This window comes from Typopeltis vanoorti, chromosome 8 (assembly GCF_054136105.1).
Source record: "Typopeltis vanoorti isolate ZY-2024b chromosome 8, IOZ_Tvanoo_1.0, whole genome shotgun sequence".
Taxonomy (NCBI): domain Eukaryota; kingdom Metazoa; phylum Arthropoda; class Arachnida; order Uropygi; family Thelyphonidae; genus Typopeltis; species Typopeltis vanoorti.
This window is the reverse complement of record NC_143556.1, coordinates 114,991,635-115,015,390: the sequence shown is the minus strand read 5'-3', so window position 1 is coordinate 115,015,390 and position 23,756 is coordinate 114,991,635. Positions and strand designations below refer to the sequence as shown.

The window sequence follows — 23,756 nt, the reverse complement described above, 5'->3', positions numbered from 1 at the left end:
TCATTTTCAAGGTTCTGTATCGTGTGACAGGCTGAGCACAGTGAGTGGAGGCAGCACTTGTGATAGTGGAACACACTCTGATACCTGTGATGATACAGCTCATCATAAAGTAAGATGATGTCAATTTTTTATATTTTGTAAAAATAATCCTATTCATTCTAAAATTTTAATAATCAAATACAATAAGTTTTTAATAATCAAATGTAGTTTCTGTACACCCATTCCACACTAGTCCTTTATGGCATCTATCCATTCTCTGTATGGTCTACCTCTTCTGTTTACACTATCCATAATACCAAACATGAATGTCTTTATCTTCCGGTCCTCACTCATTCTGTAGATGTGTCCAAATAATTGCAGCTTCCGTTTTATAATCTTCTGCATTAGATTCTCCTTTGGTTGTCTTCCAATAGAGCTCTTCATTTGTGACTTTCTGTACCCATCCTATTCTTAGAATCCTCCTGTAACAAATTCTTTCGAATGCCAAAATTCTTTTCTTGATTCCTTATTTATTACCCACGTTTTAGATCCATACAGTACACTGCTGAAGATGCATGTTTCCAGTACTCTTAGTTTTGTTTGCAGGCTGATCACTTTACTTTTCCCGATGTTATCCATCACCTTCAGATTTGTTCTTCCCTTTGCAATCCTGCTCTTTATTTCTTTTTCACAGTCCAAATCATATGTCATATTATTTCCCAAATATGTGAATTGCTCTACATTTCTATATCAATTCCATTCACTTGTTTCATGTTCTTCTCACCAAATACAATTGTCATTTTTTTTTTCCAATTTCATAACAAGTCCAAATCTCTTCTCTTCCTCATTTAACAGTTTCAATGTTTTTTTGTAGTTCTCTTTCATCTTCTTCAATAATAACAATGTCATCTGCAAATCTCAGATTTTTAATTTTCATCCCATGCACTGATATTCCTTTTACATCATCCTTCATTTTATCCATAGCTCTTTCTAAATGTGCGATGAAAATGTTTGGTGATATTGGGTCCCCCTTTCTAGCACCATTGCTTGTTTGGTGGTGGTGGTGATATCTGCTTCAATTCTTCCGTCAGTTTCCCAACACTATCTAAGTCTAGTTTTTCTTCATATAACTCGCTACAGTATCTTGTCCACCGCTGTACAATTTTATCTTTACTCATCAATACATTGCCTTTTTCATCTTTAATTGTTTTCTGTTTTGGTTGCCACCTTCTATTAATGGTTCTAATGATTTTGTACACCTCCCTAGTTAGTAGCTGAATGTGAGAATTACAAAGGAGTTTCTGTACTGTTCCAGGTAAGATATATGCAAGCATACTTGAAAAGAGTTTGAGGAAGATTGGAAGAGAAACTTGGAGAAGAACAAGCTGGGTTCAAGCCAAATAGAGGTTGTCAAGATCAGATTTTCACTTCTTGACAAAATAGTTGAAAAATTGTGGGAACATAACAAGGATTTGTACTTAAGTTTTGTAGATAAATTGAATAACAGCTGCAACAAATTTGTCATGAAAATCAGCAATAAAAAGACTGAAATCTGTGAAAACAGGCAGGAACATAGAAAACGTCAGCTGCATTCTCAATGGAGAAACTATAAAACGAATAAAACATTTATGCTATTTAGGCATAGCTTTTAATGAAGATGGCAAATTAAATTTTGAAATAGAAAACAGAATAAGTAAAGATGGTATGGTAAGAAACCAGCTGAATAAATTTATATGGTATAAGAGAGAAATGGGCCATAACACCAAACTAGCAGTATAAGAGATTGTTCAAATCAGTTTTAAGTTGTGGATCTGAGAGTTGGGTTAGAAATAAAGGAGAAGAAACTATAAAACGAATAAAACATTTATGCTATTTAGGCATAGCTTTTAATGAAGATGGCAAATTAAATTTTGAAATAGAAAACAGAATAAGTAAAGATGGTATGGTAAGAAACCAGCTGAATAAATTTATATGGTATAAGAGAGAAATGGGCCATAACACCAAACTAGCAGTATAAGAGATTGTTCAAATCAGTTTTAAGTTGTGGATCTGAGAGGTGGGTTAGAAATAAAGGACTTGATCAAAGACTAGAGACCAGAGATATGAGGGTTCTAAGAAAAATTAGGGGTGTGAACGGATGGCATCATTGGCAGAATCATATTAAAATGAAGATATTAGAAAGGAACTTGACATTGTTAACATTCAAGAATGTGCAATCAGAGCTAATCTATGGTGGTATGGCCACTTAAATAGAATGGGTGAAGAAAGGTTAGAAAAACAGGTGTTTGATGCCAATATGATAGGGAAGAGACCCAGAGGAGGATGCAAGTCTTCCTCTGGGTCTCTTCATCAGGAGTCAATTACTCAAAGATGGTATGATATGGTAAAAAACTGATGAGTAATTGACTAATTTGGAGGAAAACTGTGGATAGGAGATTAATAATCATGTCGTACTGTCATAGTAGCCTGAACACTCCTTGAGGGTACATATCAGGAAATTGATGATGATAATTCTACAGGAGTGGAAAGAACATGTGATAATCCCATTGTACTAGGTGATACATAGGTGACAGTTGGACACATCAGTCTATCAGTATCTCTGGAGTTGTGGTGAAGATTTTGAAAAAGTTGGCAAGGACTCACATACTGAAATAGGTTGCCAGAATGTATACTTTGCAACGACAGCCATACTGATGATGCAAAGATAGTCAGGGTATTCAGGAATGCCACTGATATGTAGTATTTGCAGAATGATGTGAATAGGCTGAAATTGTAGGCATGTGAAAATGGCTGTCAGTTAAATATTAGAAAATGAAAGGTTATGCACTTTGGCTTATGAATGAGATATCCAGTGGTATATTATATTAGTGCGATTATGCTTAAAGAAACTGATCAAGCTAGGGATCTTAGAGTTTTAGTAGATATGAAGTTGAAGTTTGAAGGCTCTATAGCAATGATTGCAAATACAACTCACAGGATAATTGCAATGCTGAAATGAACCTTAACTTGTAAAGAAGTCATTTTGCCTCATTACAGGGCCTTGATACGATCTCACTTTGACTATTGAGTACAGGTCTGGTCTGGTCTTCTGGTTTCCATAGGTGATGCTGATACAGTGGAGAGAGTGCAAAGGAGTGTGTTAAAGATAATATTGGGATTATCACATACAGATTATGATGACAGATTGAGAGTTTGTGGACCGCAGCCATTAGCAAATAGAAAAAAGAGAGGTGATATGACTTATAAACTTCTGAATGGGTCATACAGGATGTTAATAGATATTTGTTTTCATTTTATAGAGGGTGGGGAAAGAACAAGAAGGTATCATTGGAAGTTGAGAATGAATGCAGTTGAGAAGGGGGTGAGAGCAAGCTTTTATTCTCATAGAGTGGTACATGATTGGAATGGATTGCCACTGGAGGTAGTGAGTGCAGGTAGTATGAATGAATTCGGGTAAAGGTATAATATGTCTAAATAATGATAATAATAATAATAATAATATGCTCAACTCTGGAGAAATAAAAATTTTACAGTAGCTACAAAACATAATTTAAAAATCTGCTCAGAAGGATGAATTCCAAATGATTGGAGTCAAATGGATATCACTCATGATATCCATTTCTAAAAAAGAGGAATAAAACTGAATGCAGGAATTACAGAAAGATTTCTGTATTAAGTGTGATCTAGTAAGATTTATGCAAGAATATTTGAGAAAGGCTATGAAAAATTGTGGAAGAGAAATCTGGAAAAGAACAAGCTGAGTCAGGCCAAATAAAGATTGCTAGAATTGTATTATATATACTTTAAGACAAATCGTTGAGAAATTGTGGAAATAAACAAGGATCTATATTAGGTTTTATAGATCTGGAAAATGCATTTGATAAAATAACAAGAGAAAAGTTCTGTATGCTACAATTATATGATGCAACAGGGACATAATGCAGAGCAGTACTTAGCCTGTACTCAAGTTATAAGACAACAATTAGAATTGCAAGAGATATTGGAAGACGGTTTGTTGTAAAATAAAGTGTAAGGTGCAGATCCATTGTTAATCAACATACATTAATCAACTTCTGTAAAATTTGGCATGAAAATCATGTATTAAAAAAACTGAAAAGAAAGGCATGAACATGGAAAACATCAGCTGCATTTTTTGTGCTACAGAGAGCCTATAGAAAACTTATTTTGTGCCTCACTAAAAATTGTGCCTTTATTTAGATACATTTTTTAGTGATAGTGACTAATTAAATATGGAAATTGTAATGGAATAGACAAAGCTGGTTTGGCAAGGAGCAAGAGATGAATAAATTTATATGGAATAAGGCAGAAATCAGCCACAACATTAACTGCAGCATACAAGTTGGTATTAAAATCAGTTTTAATACCATCTTATATGCTGCTATTGATCTGAGAACTGAATTAGAAGCAAAACAGTTAATCAAAAACCAGAGATATATGAATCTGAAAAAAAATTGGGAAGCAAACAGATGATATCAATATCAGGATCATGTTAAATATTAAGATATCAAGAATGCACAGGCATTATGCTGATCTAAGGTTGCATGGTCACTTAAACAACATAACAGAGGAAGGGTAAGTCAACAGTTGATGGCAGAAAAAAGAAAGAGTGAATATAAGATCTGACAATATTGGAATCATGACAAACAATACATTAATTTGGAAGAAATCTGTTGATAGAACATTAATAATAATAATGTAACCCTAATTATTGTTCTATCTAGCGTTTGCTCTATCATGTGACCTCAACTTTTGAGGTCACATGCCATGAGTTAATGATGATCTGTGTACAATGGCACTAAGAGATGGAAAATTACAAGAGTCTGTGGTGATAATTGAAAGAATTGACATTTTGCATTGATATTGCTTAAAAAAATGACACCCAAAAGACTACCACAGTGAGGAGAAGGTTCCCATTCCACTATATATATAATTCCATTGCCACATTTGGCTTCTGATTTTTGAGGTGAGGGTGAAATATGTCAAAATAAAAGTAAGAAAGATGACAAGAATTCAGACTAGAATGTTTGAATGAGAGAAACTGTATAGCTTCCCAGATAAGAGAAGAAAGAGATGATTTGATAAACTTTGCAGTATGTAGCAGGAACCATTTTAGCAAATTAATACAGAAGAGATGGAAAGGAGAAAGATGGAAAAAGACTTTCTTCCTAGAAAGCTGTATGCCAACCTAGTTGTCTAAATAGTTAGCACATCTGCTCTCCAAAAAGCTGGTTCTAATCCCACTATGGCCATGGACAGGGCCAGCTCTACCAACAGTGCAACACGTGCATTTGCACAAGGCAACAATTTTTTTTTGGGGGGGGGAGGGGAGTATATAAAAAATCAATCATAAAAAAGTCATTTATTCCTTCTCTGTTGAAACCAGACTTCAGGATGTCATTAGTTAAATTTTTACATAATAAAACTTTATTTTATTGTATATTTTTTAAAAATCATAATCCTTTAAAATAATGTAGTATTATTTCTCCACTTTTGCATCGAGTTGCCTTGGTGTGGCACTACCAAGTGGTCACTTACGCTTGGATCTGCCGACAGTTTGTCAGCATGAAACGTTTAGATCGTAGTTTTCGATCTTAGTTTCACATACTGGCTGAAAAACAATAAGGGATTTTTATTCCCTTTACCAATGTAGTATTATGTTGCATTTAATATCTCACTGTCAGTGTTAATATCAGACGACATGACAATAGCAGAACACCTTCTATCTTGTGTTTATTTCCGATTCCATTGTTGGCTGTGAGTTGACCTTGACCTGAGGTTAAATCTCATTTAACCAATGAGACCAAATGAACATAATGAGATAATTGGTTAAGAGTAAACCAATTAAAGAAATAGGATCAAAATACATAAATACAGTTGTGCAGTTAATAATACTTTTTTTGATGCGATTATTAGGATTTGGCTTTTAAAATAATTTTAACATTCCAATATGTCTGATAAAAGAAACTATCAGACACAGAATATCGCAAATGAAAATTGGAAAAAGAACGTGGAAGAATATGGAAGGCACATATTTCACCCACTTAACCTTTCTCCCTAAGAGTTAATTATAAATAGGACCATAGGTAATCCAGAATCTTAAATCTAATATAACAATTGTCATGTTAAATTAGGACACCATTGTTACTGTAATAAAACTATTTATATGAAAGAATGTTTCTCTGATGTTATCTTAAATAGAATATAGTTTTGATATAGTTTTTTTAAAATTATTTTATTTTTATTTTTATTTATTTTATTTTATTTTCACTAGAGGTCAAGCCAGTAGAATAACCGTTGATCAAATCTTTGTCTCTTTAGCATACTGTGTGAAATGTAATTCAGCTTGTCTTTGTATATATGTGTATACTCCAGATATACACAGATATACACTTCCAGATATACACCTGTGTATACACTATAATATGAAGGTCGAAACGTCGCAAAATTAAAATAGTTATTTATAACACGGTTATAGAGTTATCCCTGTTTCCATGTTCTTTAGCATACATAATCACACGTAGCCTGAATGCAATATTGTAGCAATGCTGACTTTTTTCAGCCATAATTTGCCAAGAAATTTAGAGAAAATTTAATGGCAGAAATTTATCACCATTCACAACAACTGTGACAACAATTAGAAAGTTTAAACAAACAGGAAGACAGCTGTGATTGTCGATGACAGCGCATACACTGAACTCTACGTAACTGGAATGCTCTCACACACTGCAAGGAAGCAAGAAAGAAATCACGTAACTCGGAACAGAGAAAATTTCCAGAAATGAAAATAATAACAAACTGAGTATCGACATATAAGACGCACCCTGTTTTTCAGACCTATTTTCAAAGAAAAAAAGTGCGTCTTATATGCCGGCAAATATGGTAATTACAATATTTACTGAATTCAGATTTTAAATCACTTTCCTCTAAAAGATAAGGTTCTGCATATATATAGTTAATGAAAAGTTTTATGATTTTGCTATATGCTAACATCGTTTATCTAGAAAATAGAGTATAAATGCTGTGGTATTTATGGCATAAAATTCTTTTATAGGAAAGTACCAGAAATTGTTCGAGTAATCATAACATAATGGAAAAGTCTCATTCTCTCAATCAATTATCTCATTCCCCAAAAGCACCTGCACCTCCTCCAAGGCCACCAAAGCTTCCAAGCACATCTCCAAAATTTGGACATACCTCAGTAACTCCTCCTTATTACCAGTTTCCTCAAAACTCTCCAGATTCATCAGAAGATAATATGCAGAAAACAGTACCTGATTATGTGTCAACTGATACTTACTGCTATATGATGGCTAGTGAAATAGATGCTGTCATTCAAAAGGTTGCTAATGAAAAGACAAGAGGTATCCATTTGTTTAATTTAATGATAAACAAAATGAGAGAGATCTTTATTAAGTAGCTTATGTTAGCAAGTTTTATTAATCTCATAAATAGGGAGGAGGAACTAATAAAAAAAAAGAATGTTTAATACTGTATGATGTTGCCTGTAAATTGCAAAAAATAAAAATAATTCTTGAAATGATTTTGTCAATAGATAAAATTTATTTATTGAGACAACTGATTTTACTGTCCTAGTTGGCCAACTGGTAACTACTCACTTTGCAACCAACACATTTTGAGTTCAAATTCCCACTGTGGGCATGGATGGTTGTGAAATTCATCACTCAGAGATGAATTTCATCACCCAGTGTGAGACCATTGCCCCACTTATTGGAGCTTGAAAAGTTTCATGTTTGGTTCCAGAGCTGGATTTCTAAAATATGTAAATAAAAAAAATAAAAATAATAAAAATAATTAATTAAATAAAAAATTCTAAGAAAATGCATGCCTCTTCATGATAATATAGGTTTACAAATTTTTGTTGGTGGGAGAGACATATGAAATGAGTTCATTAAAACAATTTGTTATTATTCAGAATTAATATCATTAAACTACCTATTTATGTTCAAGTGTGCTGTCACATTGATACATGTGGTTTTTAGTAGTGTGCAAATAAATTTGCAACTGGGGCACATTTTCATTTCCTTAAATTAAAGTACCAAGGCAGTTAATGTGAAGTCATTAGCTTCACATTAATATCTCGATACTAAGGTCAAATTAATGCAGAGAAGTTATGTATTTCCCATGTACAAGAACAGAAAAGGTGTATCACCTTATTATTAAATTACTCACCTATCTGAATTAGAGATAGGTGAAGAAAAGTTTTTCACTTAGTTATAAATTAAAGTTGCCATGAAATTATATTCTTGTTTAATCTTTATCTCTATATGTATAAAGGTACCAGGCTATATATTATTATTATTATTATTATTATTATTATTATTATTATTCAGGCCTCCAAGGAGTCAAAAGACTCAACGAGGGAGGTCCTTTCTAAGACATAAAGTCTGTCAAGACTCATCGAGGGGAGGTCCCCCCCCTGAGAAACACAAAGTTTATCATACCACTCCTTAAACTCACTGACCGTTCTCGCTCCCACCACTCCATCAGGCAATGCATTCCACGGCTCAACCACCCTCCACACAAAGAAACCACTCCTTACCCTCTTGCTCACAGTTTCCTTTCGTAACTTCCAGAGGATGGCCTCTTGTCATCACTCCTTCCCGCTGATCAACCAAGCGAAAGAACTCCCCAGTGTCAACCCTGTAACCACCTCTCAACAGTTTAAAAGTCTCAATCATATCACCTCTCCTTCTTCTATCCACCAAACTCTGCAGTCCACATTCTCTCAGCCGATCCTCATAACCATCCTTGTACAGTCCTGAAACCATCTTTGTCATCCGTCTTTGTATCCTTTCCACAGTTAATTTATCCCCTTCAAATCCTGGGGACCAAATCTGAGAACAATAGTCCAAGTGTGGTCTGATCAGAGACTTATACAACGGAATGATAACCCTCTTATCTCTGCAGGTCAGTGTCCTTCTCATAATAGCAGCAATCCTCTGTGTTACCTTCACCACCTTTGCAATATGTCCCCTAAACTTCAGGTTTCTATCAATCATCAACCCCAGATCTCTTGTCTCCCCTACTTCCTCCAGTATAACTCCTCCCATAGAGTATGCAGCATCCCATCGATGTTTCCCAAACCTCAAGACCTTGCATTTTGCTGCATTAAACTGACACCCCCATTCATTTGCCCATCTATCTAGCTTATTTAAATCCTCTTGCAGGGCTACCACATCTGCACTATTACTAATAATCCTTCCAAGCTTCGCATCATCCGTAAACAACTGAATATCCCCCTGCAATCCACTAGCTATGTCATTGATATAAAGGTTAAACAATATAGGTCCTAGTACTGAGCCCTGTGGGACCCCACTTGTAACCCTCTGCCTCCTGGAAACTGCTCCACCATACACAACTCTCTGATACCTATCAGACAGCCAATCCTGAATCCAGTTGACCAATCTGACATCCAGACCCATGTGCTGCAACTTAAATATCAGCTTATCATGTGGCACCCTGTCAAATGCCTTCGCCAAGTCTAAGAAATTGCAGTATATGCCTTTCCCTCATCTAATGCTCTTGTAACTTTATTATAAAAGGCTAGCATATTGCTAAAACAAGAGCGTCCTTTCACAAATCCATGTTGATTCTCACAGATAACATTACCCTCATCTGCCCAATGCTGTACACGGTCCCTCACTACTTTCTCCAAGATCTTAACAACTACTGATGACACACAGACTGGCCTATAATTAGACACTTCCAGTCTGTTACCACCCTTATGCAATGGCACTATCTTACCTTCCTTCCATTCCCTGGGCACCTTTGCCAAAGCCAGACTTTCATTGAAAAGCCACGTTAAAGGTATTATCGTCAATTCCCTAGCACATTCTCTCAAAACTCGTGGTGAAATACCATCCAGTCCCACAGCTTTACTGACATCCAGAGTACTCAGTATCTGAAACACACTCTCCTCCTGTACCTCCAGACCTCGTACCAGTCCTATCCCTCTAGCATTAAAACTGACTCCTCTAGGATGAAATACTCCAATAAAGTGTTCATTGAACAATTCCACTATGTCCTCTGCATCAGTCACTCTATTCCCATTTTTATCCCACAATATCATTCTTCCACAGTCATTTCTCCTCCTACTGGCCACATAGCTAAAAAATTCCCTAGGATTTTCTTTGGATCTTAGGGCCAATCTCCTCTCATATTCCAGTTTTGCTTTCCTTACCACACGAGTCACTCTTCTGGCCTGTGTCTTATATTCCTCATGCATCTCTTCACCTGTCTCCTTATATTTCTTCCATAGCCTCTTTTTCGCATGCAATTCCTGTTTAATATTGTTTGTCATCCACTTTACTCCAAATTGCGCCCTCTTCTTCACTCGTGGTATACAACTTACCATTGCTGATAACAAATATTCTTTCACAATTTCCCACGCACTGGTGATATCCCCGCCTTCCAATTCCTCCCTCCATGAAACTTCCCGAAGTTGACGTCTAAGACTATTATAATCACCTGCCTTATAATTCCACATAAGTTCCCGTCTCTTTGATACTCCTGCATGTCTATTCATTTTCCAAGTCAAAATCATATGGTCACTCTCTCCAACTGGTGGGAGAGATGTCAACTCAGTTATTATCAACTCTTCTGATGCTATAACCAAATCCAAAATTTTTGAACCTCTTGTTCCCTCTGTTACATGTTGCCTAAGACATTTGTCCCTCAAGAATTCTAGAAATTCCATTCCCCTATTGTTACATGCATCTTCCTCTCTCCAATTTATACTACTGAAGTTAAAATCTCCCATAACAATCATTCTTCTTGCACTTGCTAAACTTAGCTGTCTAAACTTCTCCTGGTCCCCATCCTCTGTGCTCCAGGGTCTGTAGCAACACCCCACTAAATATCCTGTCTTGCCTACCTCTACCTCACACCATACGCTCTCAAAATCATTTGTCTCACTTCCTTTCAAATTCTCCACTCTTAGAGGACATAGGTCATCACTTATCATAAGAAGCACCCCACCACCACGCTTTCCCCTCCTATCCTGGCGAAAAATGCTATACCCAGTGACTTCTATTTCTGTTTTTATATCCCCTTCTGTCAACCACGTCTCAGTGATCGCAATAATTTTTGGCCAGGCTGATGCTATCTGCGCCACCAATTCCTCTCCCTTATTCCGGATACTCCTGGCATTAGTATACAGCATATAAATGCCATTGTTTCTATACCCAGCATTATCCCTTCTAGACTCCACTGGGCTCAGTCTTACCTGACATTGTCTCCCTTCTCCCAAGTATCCATTCCCACAAGAGGCCACCCCTGCTATCATCCTCCCTGGGACACACTGACTCGTTCAGAACAGCAATCTCTCCAGATGCCTACGTCCTTCCTCATTCAAATGCAAACGGTCTCTCGCAAACAACTCCTCTCTTTCCTCAAACGCACTCCAAGCATCCACATATACCAGTCCTCTCTTGTCACACATTCTCGCTATTATGCCATTCAATATCACCCCATTCAATATCATTCAATATTATGCCATTCAAATTCAATATGTATAAAGAAAGTCTGGTACCTTTATACATATAAAGATAAAGATTAAACAAGAATATAATTTCATGACAACTTTAATTTATAACTAAGTGAAAAACTTTTCTTCACCTATCTCTAATTCAGATAGGTGAGTAATTTAATAATAAGGTGATACACCTTTTCTGTTCTTGTACATGGGAAATACATAACTTCTCTGCATTAATTTGACCTTAGTATCGAGATATTAAGAGGGCGCTGGTGCGTAATGGCAGTTGCCAAGTGTTTATATATGTGATCAGTGATTTAAATAGTTGTTATGAATAATTCGGAGTGTTGATTCAGATTTTTGATAGAAGCGGAAAGCGAAGGTAATCAAGTAGCTGATGATTGTGTTGTTAATTAGTGATTGCGGTCTCGCGATAGTCCTTTAGTGTGTTATATTTTGTGTTTATATGCTATACGGAAATCCTTGAGATCCAGCTCAGGTAAGCATATAAGCATATATTTGAATATTTCAAACATGACCAGTTTAAGTCCCGATGACTTTATCCAATCGTTGGATAAGAAGCTAGCGCTTGACCTCCTCAAAAAACTGTTGAAGAAATTTGAGATAGAGTGGCCAGGGTTTCTAAACCTATATTCAGCGACAGACAACTCCACAGAAGGGGACAACTCAACATCATGGGAAGAAGGGAAGATGAACCTGATAATCTCTGCTCCCACTCCAAAACATGATACAGAAACCCATGCATGGAAAAAACATAAAACAGCGGAGACTCAGATAAATGAGGGGATGGAAGAAGATGCCCCCAACACTGACCTCCCCACGCCCAACAACGAAAAAGTTCCCCCAATTGTTCTACGGGAAAAAGAACGTTGGATGGCCCTTAGGCCTATTATGCAAAACCACCAAATTGCCTATTCTTGGGCAAAAAACGTAGATGACGGAGTTAAAATCCAGCCTACCACAGTAAGCGACTACAGACTCCTCGCAAAAACCATGGACGAGTCAAATATTAAATATCATACTTACTCACTGAAGTCAGAGAAAAACCTAAAAGTTGTACTCAGGGGAGTAACAGAAAACATCTGCACAGAAGAATTTAATGAAGACCTCTGCCTCCACGATCTCCCACCTGTCAAAGTTAGCAGAATGCTACGGGCTGACAAGAGTCCAATGCCCCTAGTACTCGTTGAGATACCTAACACACACAAGAACATATACAACTTAACAACGATCTGTGGCCTGAAAATCACAACAGAACCACTAAGAAAAAGAGCCTCGTCAGGCCAGTGCTACAGATGTCAGAAGTACAGACACGCACAGAAACTCTGCAGAGCAGACTACAAATGCCTCAAATGTGGGCAAAACCACCCCACAGCAACCTGCTCAAAACCCAGGACCTCACCAGCCAAATGCGCAAACTGCGGGGGCCCCCCACCCGGCAAACTACAGAGGCTGCAGTCACTACCCTAAGAATAAAACAGACAACAAAAGGAAACAGATCTCTGAACCCTGCCCACAGGCACCTGAGTTGACTGCTCCCCAGTTGCCTGACATGCAACAAAGGACAACAAAATACCAGCTCTCACAAGTGGAAAATACTAACAGTCTGGAAAGCCACCGTCGAAGCAGGACATATGCCGAAGTAGCCCGCTCATCCAAATATATCCAGCGGGACCAAATTCTTCCAAACATGACAACAGTCATCACAGCCTCATTGGCAAACATGCTTCAAGACTTCAGTAAGTCAAACCCCTTCACCAAACTCCACAAAAAGATTTCTAAACGAAACTCAAACCATATTATCAATGCCTGTTAATGAATAAAACTAGATTAATGCCAGACTCACTACAGATCGCCGCTTGGAACACCAATGGCCTAAAAAACAAGACTCTGAAACTTCAAGAATTCTCTCACAGATACAACCCTGACATCATCCTAATTAATGAAACTCATCTAAGACCTGCAGACAATCCAAAACTGAAAGGCTACACTCTATACAGAAACGACCGACTGGACTACAGAGGTGGTGGTACAGCCATATTTATCAGGAACTGCATCAGGCACAATGGAATACTCACCCCCCCAACCTCCAACCTAGAACTCACCGGTGTCGAAGTCCACACAAATTCAACTGGAAGACTTAAAATCTACGCCGCCTACAACTCCCCTGCTAAGACCCTGCTATTTTCTGACTTGGATGCTGTACTAGGCACAAATGAATCCATCATCGTCGCTGGGGACTTAAACTCCAAACATCCCTCCTGGAACAGCAGAACCACAAATAAAAATGGCCGTATCCTCTTCAGCTACACAGGATTAAACAACGCTGTCGTAACAGGACCCAGTGAACCAACCCACCACAGCCCAACTGGCACAGCCGACATCCTAGACATCGCCATTCTACACAACATCAAATACCAGCACAGCATTCAAGCACTGAATGAATTATCATCAGACCACAACCCAATCCTACTTCACTTAGGGAACAAAGATCAGTCACCTCCCCCCCAAACTCCATCATCTGGGAGAAACTCAAGAAAGTGCTACCAGAACACATTGATCCGGTTCCCCATATAAAAGCCAAGGAAGAAATAGACACGGCAATAAAGAACCTCACCAATCAAATCAATAAAGCCATAACAGCTGCCACAGTATCCACGATCACCCACAAACAAAATCGTCTCCCAGAAGAAATCATGGACTTAATAAAGGAAAAAAACAGACAAAGAAAAAGATATCACAATACTCGTGCTCCCCAGGACAAAACAGCCCTCAACAGATTAAACAAATCTGTCCGAGAAGCTCTTCAGAACCACAGGAACTAACAATGGGACAACAAGCTCACCTCCATCTCCACAGCAGATCATTCTGTATGGAAATTCCTAAACAACCTCAGGATCAAGCGCAAATCCCTCCCCCCTCTGCAAGCAGAACAGCACCTTGTATACACAGATGCTGACAAAGCCGAAGCCATAGCAAGAAACCTAGAGAAACAATGCAGTCCTGCATATGATAACCTAAACATCAGCCACTTATACAAGATCCATCATAAAGTCAGGTTCACAGTAAATCGTCCCGATGTCAATCCAAGTCCTATAATGCCTACCTCACCTACCGAAATAATCGGCATCATCAACCATCTCAAGATCAAAAAAGCCCCAGGTCCGGATGGCATCACTAACCAAGTCATCAAGGCACTACCACGCAAAGCCATAGCACATCTGGCAAACATCATAAACTCCATCCTCAAATGGCAACACTTTCCCCAGTCATGGAAAATAGCTGACATCATCCCAATTCACAAACCAGGCAGACCCACACCTACCTGAAAATTACCGTCCCATCAGCCTGCTATCCAATTTAGGGAAAATAGCTGAGAAAATCATCCTCATCAGACTCCAAGATCATGTTAACCAATTAAATATCATTCCAGAAGAACAATTCAGCTTCAAAATCACAGCACCACCCATCAAATCCATAGACTGGTAGAATACATCACCACAGGATTCAATTGGAATCAACACACTGGAGCTGTCTTCCTTGACATCTCAAAGGCCTTCGATAAGATATGGCACCAAGGCCTCCTCTACAAACTTATCATCGCTAACCTTCCACTAAACATGATACACCTGATCAAATCATACCTCTTCAACAGGAGGATGCAAGTCAAAATCAATGAAACAGTCTCAACCCAATGGAAAATCCTCGCTGGAGTTCCTCAAGGATCACTACTAGCCCCGATCCTGTTCAACATCTATATGGCAGACATCCCTCAAAATCCTCTCACATCCACCATCGCCCTTTATGCTGATGACACGGCTATTCTAGCCAGATCTCGTCAACCACTTCTCGTCACCAAAAAACTACAAGACACTATCTTGAATCTAGAAAAATGGTTTAAAGACTGGCGACTACAATTAAACCCCCAGAAAAGTACAACGATACTCTTCACAAGAAGATGAGCATCCCCCAAAGGAGACATCACCCTGTTCAACTCTAAAATTCCCTGAAAAACTGAAGCAAAATACCTAGGAATACTTCTCGATAAGCAATTATGTTTCAACAGCCACATCAAGAGCATATGCACCAAAGCTTCAAAAGTTATTTCCCAGCTATACCCCTTGATCAACAGACACAGCAAACTAAGCTCAACAAATAAAATACTACTGTACAAGGCAGTGATCCATCCCACAGTCATATACACCTCCCCAGCCTGGAGCCATACCTCCAAGACAAACATCCTCAAGCTACAAAGACTACAGAACGAATGCCTGCGAATGATTCTGGACGCCCCATGGTTCATCAGGAACGCCCAGATCCACCGGGACATAAATATCCCCTACATCTCTCCACTACTACGCTCCCTAGCAGAAAAATTCTTTATGAAGACATCTATCCATCCAAACCAACTGATACAACAAGCCGAAAACTATGACGGTAATGACTACTGGAAACATAAAAGACCGAAAGCCATCCTAACACCCAACGACAAATAACCACTTCTGCCCACTCAGGGCGAGCTAAAATAGCTCACAAATCTTTCCATCACTGCTCCCGAAACAGACAACAGGGAATATGAAAAGCGTCAAGCTTCACCCTCTGCGCCATATATGTCCTGCGTCCTGTCCTGACCTTAGTATCTCTTCTGGGCCTGGCTTCTGCTGATGAGAACTCAACAAAGGTTGAAACTGATCTGGGTAGTGTCCCTTCCCATAATGCATAGCATTATATTATATACATCCAAAAGGATGTACACTTGGCATTATGGGATACCATAACAATTACTTCTAAATACAAGTAGTCTAGTTGTTGTGAAGCAACTTCATCTGCAGAATTTGCTTGCTGACACTTGGATAAAGGATTAAAGAAGAGTATAATTTCTTAGCAACTTCATTTTAATTTATAACCAAGTGAAAAACTTTTCTGAATTCTTTCAAAAATTCTTCTCTTTCCGTATTTGACCAGGAAAGCATGTTTTCTGTACTTTATTAGTCATCACATCTCTAATGATTGAGTTCCCATACAATGTTATATGATTATCCTTTCATTTTCATGGCTAAAAGAATTTATGGATTTCACGTTTATGTATTAACGTGAAATTGGTTAGTAAATTTTAATTCATATATTCCATCTTTACTCAACATGCTAGAGGTTTAATGGAGTGAAACAGCACTGAGAAATGATATTTAAAAAAAATAATATTTAATTCTTCCAATATCTCATCTCAGTCGCTGAGACATCGTCTTGGAGTACAACAGGAGACTTGTAACACACACACACACAAAAGCAACACAAAACTAAGTGAAATACATGGACGAAATACTAGAGTCCTAACTGGGTGGGGGTCCCCTTCAGAGGCCTAGGATATAAACTATGATTAGTTTTTTCCCCATATTTTGTTAAGTTTTATGCAACCATATTTATTCAAATTTGGCTGATTTCCAAGATCAACTACAGATGTTAAAAAAAATCTTTTCTCCTCTAAATTTGGAAAACAAAGATGGGATGCAGAATTTATGCTTGGTGAGAATATATTGTTGGAGGTAGAGGAAATAAGAGATCTGGGGGTGATAGTGGATAAGGATCTAAAATTCAGGGGACACATTTGAAGAAGGGTGTGGTGCGAAGGGTGACCAGAATGAGGAACTGATGAATGCAGATATGAAATTGATGACAGAAAGTGTTAGTAACGAGAATGTCACGTGGAACTTGAGTGCACGTGTGAAAGAGAAGGATGGTGAGAAAGAGAGGCGAAAAAATGTTAAAAAATCAGTAAAAAAGAAAAAGAGCGATTTGAAAACTGTAACAGATGTTAAAAGGGACGAAAGTGAAGCAAGAGTGGCAGAAGGAAACGAAATTGAGAGAACGAATGAAACTAGAAATGGCGTGACGCAGAAATCGAAAGTGAAAAAAATCGAAAGATGAATGATAGCGAAAAAAGAATGAATGATGGCGAAAGTTGGACGTATGTTGGACTGAAAGTACTGAAACAAAGAAAGATGAATGAGAGTGAAAGTGAGAAGAAATGAAATGGATGTGGAATGTGAAAAAAATCGAAAGATGAATGATAGCGAAAAAAGAATGAATGATGGCGAAAGTTGGACGTATGTTGGACTGAAAGTACTGAAACAAAGAAAAATGAATGAGAGTGAAAGTGAGAAGAATGATAGCAAAAGTTGGACGTATGTTGGACGAAAGTACGGAAATAAAGAAGATGAATGAGAATGAAAGTGAGAAGAGGTGGTCGAGAGTTAGAAAGATTTAATGATAGAGAGAATGTGTCGTGAGATTCGGAAGTTGAATTGGATTGGATGAGGCAAGAAATGAAATGGATGTGGAATGAAATTGAGAGAATTCAGGTCAAAACTATTAAAATAAATCATGATGGCATGAAAGAGTTAACGGAAGATGAGCGAGTGGCGTTGTATGGTGACTCCATTATTAAAGGTATGCTAGAGGATAGAATGCACAAGATATGTTTTCCAGGCAGTAAAATTAGTAGAGTGATCGAGACATTGGATATGAGGCAGGAGCAAGCAAAAGAGTTAATAGTATTAATTGGTACAAATGATTTGAGAGAGAACAAAGAGCATGTCAGGATGTATATCAGGAGGCTGCTTGGAAGGATAAAAGAGAATAGTGTGACAGGAAGGGTAGTCAGTGTGTTGCCTAGGTATGACTGTGGTGAAATGAGGCAGAGAGCAAGGATTATGAATGATATGCTGGCTGAAATGTGTGAGGAGATGGGAGTACAGTTTGTTAATGTGTGAAATGAGTTTGAGGGACGAAGTGAGCTATGGGAGCGATGGACTGCATTTGAGTGGTTATGGTGTAAGTCGCTTGGAGAGACTGCTGCTGGAAGGTAGAGAAGTGAATAGGGAGAATGAATCAGATCGAGAGGGGAGTGATGTGGAAGAGGGAGAGTAAGACAAGAGAGATTGAAGAAGTGGATATGAATGAGGAAGTGAGGGTATGAGTATAGAAAATGAGAGAATGGGTGTGCAAGAGGAGCAGAGAAATGGGGAGGCTCAGGGTGGACAGGGGTACACAGCGTGAGAAAGGTGGATGCTCCAACAGGAGGTGAGAGCATGTGTAGGCAGGAAAGGAATGGGATGACCAGGGATCAAGAAGAAACAGTGGAAATTGAAAAGGGTTCTAAAATGAAGAAGCAGAAAGGGAAATGGCCCCATTCGAGCATGGAGAGATCATATCGAGTGAGTGGTATCAGTGGAACTAGCTGTAGATCCAGAAATAAGCTGTTGTGTTTGTATACCAATGCTAGAAGTATAAGAAACAAGGCAGATGAAATGGTTGCACTAATTGCGTCTGTTCACCCAAAGATTGTCGGAATAAGTGAGACATGATTAGATGAGGACGACATCCTGACAGGAATAGAGATGGAAGGGTATGATATGTTTCGTGAGGATAGAAGGGGTAAAAAGGGAGGGGGAGTGCTATTGATGATAGAGAAAGAGTTATGTCCATACAAGGTATACAAGGTAGAGATTCAAGAGGGAAATAGGGCCAGTGGTTTTGAGGCAGTATGGTGTGAGATAGAGGTGAATAGAATCAAATACTTGGTGGGATGTTGTTATAGATCTGGTAATGTGGATGGTGGTGATAGTGAAATGTATAGTCAAATTGGCCAAGCAAATAAAAAAAGGGTGATCATTATGGGTGATTTTAATTATGGCAATATAGACTGGAATGATGAGATAGCAACTGGAAGTAAAGAAAATGAGTTTTTGGGATAACTACCTCAGACAGTATGTAACAGAGGACACAACAGAATTAAGGGCCTTGGATTTGGTCATCTCATCAGAGGATGTAATTATAAATGAGGTGTCAAATCATCCACCAATTGGTGAGAGTGACCATGAGGTGATTATCTGAGTGGTTGCCAGCAGTGCAAGGACTCCAGTGAGAAAAGTGTATATGTGGAACTACAAGGGGGGGATGATTATGAAGAGTTCAGGAGACAGCTTGCAGGTGTAGCGTGGAATGAGGAGTTAGCTGGAAAAGAGATCAATGCAGCTTGGGGGATTTTCAAAAACTATCTAGTAGATGTAGTGTCTAAATGTATTCCAAGGGTGAGAAGGTTAAATAAGGGTAGGTGTGAGATGGATGAATAAAGAGATTAAGCATGCAATACCGAGAAAAAGGGCATTGTGGAAGCAGCATAAGAGAAGTGGAAATAACAAATTTCATGAGGTCTGCAAAGACCAGGCAGGGAGGGTGACTTGGTTGGTGAGAGTAGCTAAAAGAGAGGTATGAACAGCAGTTAGCTAATGAAGCCAAAAAGAATCCTAGGGAGTTCTTTCGATATGTAGCCAGCAAAAGAAAGAATGATTATGGAAGGATGACATTGATTGGAGAAAATGGTATAAAGAACAGCTGTTGCAGAATGTGTGGTGGAGATACTTAATGAGTTCATAAAGATCTTTCAATCTTGTGAATGTGACTTCATGGAGAGATTGAGAACAGTTGATGATGGGGAGGAGAGACTGACTGTAAGTGAACAAGAGGTGATTGGGGAGTTGAGTAAACTAAATGTAAATAAGGCTGTGGGACTTGATAATATATCACCGCGTATTCTGAAGGAATGTGCCAGAGAGTTGATCACCTGCTTTGACATATTTTTTTAATACGAGTCTTGCACTTGGCCAAGTTCCTAAAGAGTGGAAGGAGGGCAAGATTGTGCCACTTCATAAAGGAGGTGATCAAACTCAAGCATCAAACTATAGGCCTATCTCTGTGTCAGGTGTTGTGGTTAAGTTGTTGGAGAAACTTGTGAGAACTAGGATCCAGAGTTGGGTTGAGAACAATGGTATCATCTTTGATGGACAGCACGGATTTGCTAAAGGAAGGTCATGTTTTAGTAATCTACTTACTTATTATAATAAAGTGACTGCTTCCTTGGACAGAGGAGAAGGATACACAGTAATATACTTGGATTTCGCAAAAGCTTTTGATAGAGTACCTCATGATAAGTTGACAGTCAAACTAGAGCAGATGGGATTGGATATTAGATTAGTGCATTGGATTGGAGACTGGCTATCTGATAGGTATCAACAAGTTGTGTATGGGGTGCGATATCCAGGAAAAGGAAAGTCACTAGTGGAGTGCCTCATTGGTCTGTTTTAGGACCATTACTATTTAACTTGTATATTAATGATATTGGCAAAGATATGGATGGAGATATTCAGTTGTTTGCAGATGATGTAAAGTTGGGACGAACCATAAAGAGTAGTGAAGATGTTGTGGCCTTACAAGAAGACTTGAATAAATTGAGTGATTGGGCACGGAAATGGGGATGCGAGTTCAATGTTGCAAAATGTAAGGTTTTAAAATTTGGAAAACAAAGTTGGGATGCAGAATTTATGCTTGGTGAGAATATATTGTTGGCGGTAGAGGAAATAAGAGATCTGGGGGTAATAGTGGATAAGGATCTAAAATTCAGGGGACACATTGCCAAAATTGTGAAGACAACACAAAGGCTTCTGGGAATGATGCAGAGGACACTGACGTGTAGAAGTAGGGAGATTCTATTTCCGTTGTATAAGGCTTTGATTAGGCCATAATATGGACTATTGTGCCCAGATTTGGTCACCGGGTTTTCAGAAGGATGAAGATATGTTGGAAAGTGTCCAATGGCGACTGACTAAGGTAGCTTCTGACCTCTGGAATGTTGAGTATGAGGAAAGATTGAGAAGATGTAATTTGCAGAGTCTGGTGGACAGGAGGAAGAGGGGAGATATGATAGAGACCTACAAGTTGGTAAGGGGGTTGTTATAAGATCAATGGTGGAGAAGTTCTACAGAGAATAGTGGAAGATCAGGGGAGAACCAGAGGTCATCCCTGGAAACTGTATAAAAAGGGTGTGAGTAGGGGAGTGAGAGGCAGGTTTTTTTCGTGCAGAGTTGTGAATGATTGGAATGCCTTACCTGAGAGTGTGGTGTCTGCAAGGAGTTTGAGTGTGTTTAAGACACGGTATGATGAGATGTGTGTGTGTGATAAAAGGACCTCCCAGATGAGTCTTTGACTCCATGAGGGCTTGGGGTAATAATAATAAATTTACTATGAATGAGCATGGTGGTCTTTTCCTATTGATTCTGTGAACCATATCCAAAGCATGGTCTGCAAGGCCTGATTCATCATCATCATCAAATTCCTGACATATATCCTCAAGGGGATATATGTCAGGATTTTATGATAGTACTGCATGAAAAGTACTACTTCTTATCAACAATTTCCTCCAGATTAGCTTGTTATCTGTCAACATTCCAATATTATCAGATATTATATTTCTGTCTTCTAAGGCACTTTTACTGTATCAATGCACCTACATCATGGTCTTCCTCTGGGTCATTTTCCTGCCATCCTAGCAAAGAACACTTGTTTAGCTAATCTTTCTTATCCCATTCTAATTAAGTGGCCATGCCACCTGAGATTAGCTCTGCTTACACATTCCCAAATGCTAATGTCAAGTTCTTTCCTTGTTTTTAATGTGATAATGCCATTGATGCCATCTGTTCAGTCCCCTAATTTTTTTCAGGACTCTCATATCCATAAGTTAAAATTGGTTTGAACACTGTCTTGTATACAGCTAGTTTAGTGTTTTGACTAATCTCACTCTTATTCAATATAAATTTATTCAGCTGACTTCCTACCATACCCACTTTGCTGATTCTGTCGTCTCTTTCCAAATTTAATTTGCCATCTTCACTAAAAATTGGGCCTAAATAGCTGAAATGTTTTACTTGTTCTCCATTCAGGATGCAGTTGATGTTTTCAGTGTTCCTGCCTATTTTCATTGTCTTTGTCTTTTAAATGCTGATTTTCATACCAAATTTATTAAAAATTCTTTAAAACATACTTCTCTTTCAGCGTTTGACCAGGAAAGCGTGTTTTTTGTACTCTATTAGTCATGACATCTCTAATGATTGAGTTCCCATACAGTGCTATATGATCATCCTTTTTGTGATATTAACTTCCTCCTTCTCATTCCAATCTGCCAATCTCTTCTTTAGGTACTTAATATCACCTTCCAGATGCTTCGTTTCATTTTTCATTTTTCACCAACTCTTGCTTAAGCTTTTCTGCTACAGTTCCAATACTAGCTCTCATTTCAAAATTCTCTCACCTATCAATACACTTTTCACACACATTAATGCTTTCCTTCTTTTCATTCACTCTAACAGTCCACAAATCTTCCACATTTTTGGTGCATACGTGAAGCATTTCTCACAACGTATCCTCTGGGAAAAATCCAGGGTAGAACTCGATCTTCTGTCAAAGCTTTCTGTGCTGAACACATGCATTTTTTTATTGATACCATTTTCAGAAAGCAGAAGCAATAGGAACAAACACGTAGCACAACAGAAATAAGCCAACAAAATTCCAACAACAATACTACTGAACAACTCTTGTATCCAACGTGAAAAATACAAAGCACAATTTTATGAAAAAGCCACTATACACTATTTAAAAAATACTTCTCTTAACACAGCTCAAAAACACTGCTACATTCACTTATGATACTATATTCAACATATGACACTATATTGACTTGATAACCTTAGTTGCTTTAGCTGCAATTCCTATCAATACTACACCTTTCCAACAGAAATTATATCTACAACTGAAGTGGGTGAAATGATTTAACAGCATTGGATACCAGATGACTAGATAAAGCCTGAGTAAAGTGATGAATCTCAGTTTCTGTAATTTCATCCAAACAGAAGAATTATTATATGGTGATAGCAACGCTCGTGTATGTTTTGCTACAATAACTAAAGCTAATGGAGTAATGGTCCAATCCCTTGATGCTGATAGAGGAAAAGAGTACAACTTATCTGAATATTGTTATTGACCAAGTGCATGCATTATTATGCATGTAATGGACATTTCCAACGGGTTAACTTGCCAGTAGAGAGAGACAGAGAGAGAGAAGGAGGTCATGTGCCATTCAGGAACATGCTAGTGACTTTATGCCCTGCAGCCCTTGATCCTGTTGAGCATTTTTTTGATGTATGGAAGAAATCTTCATAACAGGAATTCACTATCATCAAATCTGATAGAATTTTAGAAATTCATATTATCTGAAGTAGGATACCTGTTTAGTGTTTTTGGAATCTCGTGGAGTAAAGAGCTCCATGATATTGAGCATTCTGTTGTCTCATGACAGCCAAGCTTGCTGCTAGTTGAGTATCTTTAAGAAACTAGTTCCACAGTTTATCAT

At 38.1% G+C, this 23,756-nt stretch overlaps 1 protein-coding gene across 5 annotated transcripts in view; it reads left to right on the top strand.

Annotated features, from left to right (window-relative positions):
- The window catches only part of LOC150104296 (uncharacterized), a 273,534-nt gene that overhangs the window by 247,473 nt on the left and 2,305 nt on the right, over window positions 1–23,756 (top strand). For all 5 annotated transcript variants that reach the window (XM_090396904.1, XM_090396903.1, XM_090396902.1 and 2 more), the window contains exons 12-13: window positions 12–109; window positions 7,052–7,361. In XM_090396904.1, the coding sequence (XP_090253030.1) occupies window positions 12–109; window positions 7,052–7,361 (408 nt within the window). The remainder of the gene's footprint in view (window positions 1–11; window positions 110–7,051; window positions 7,362–23,756) is intronic.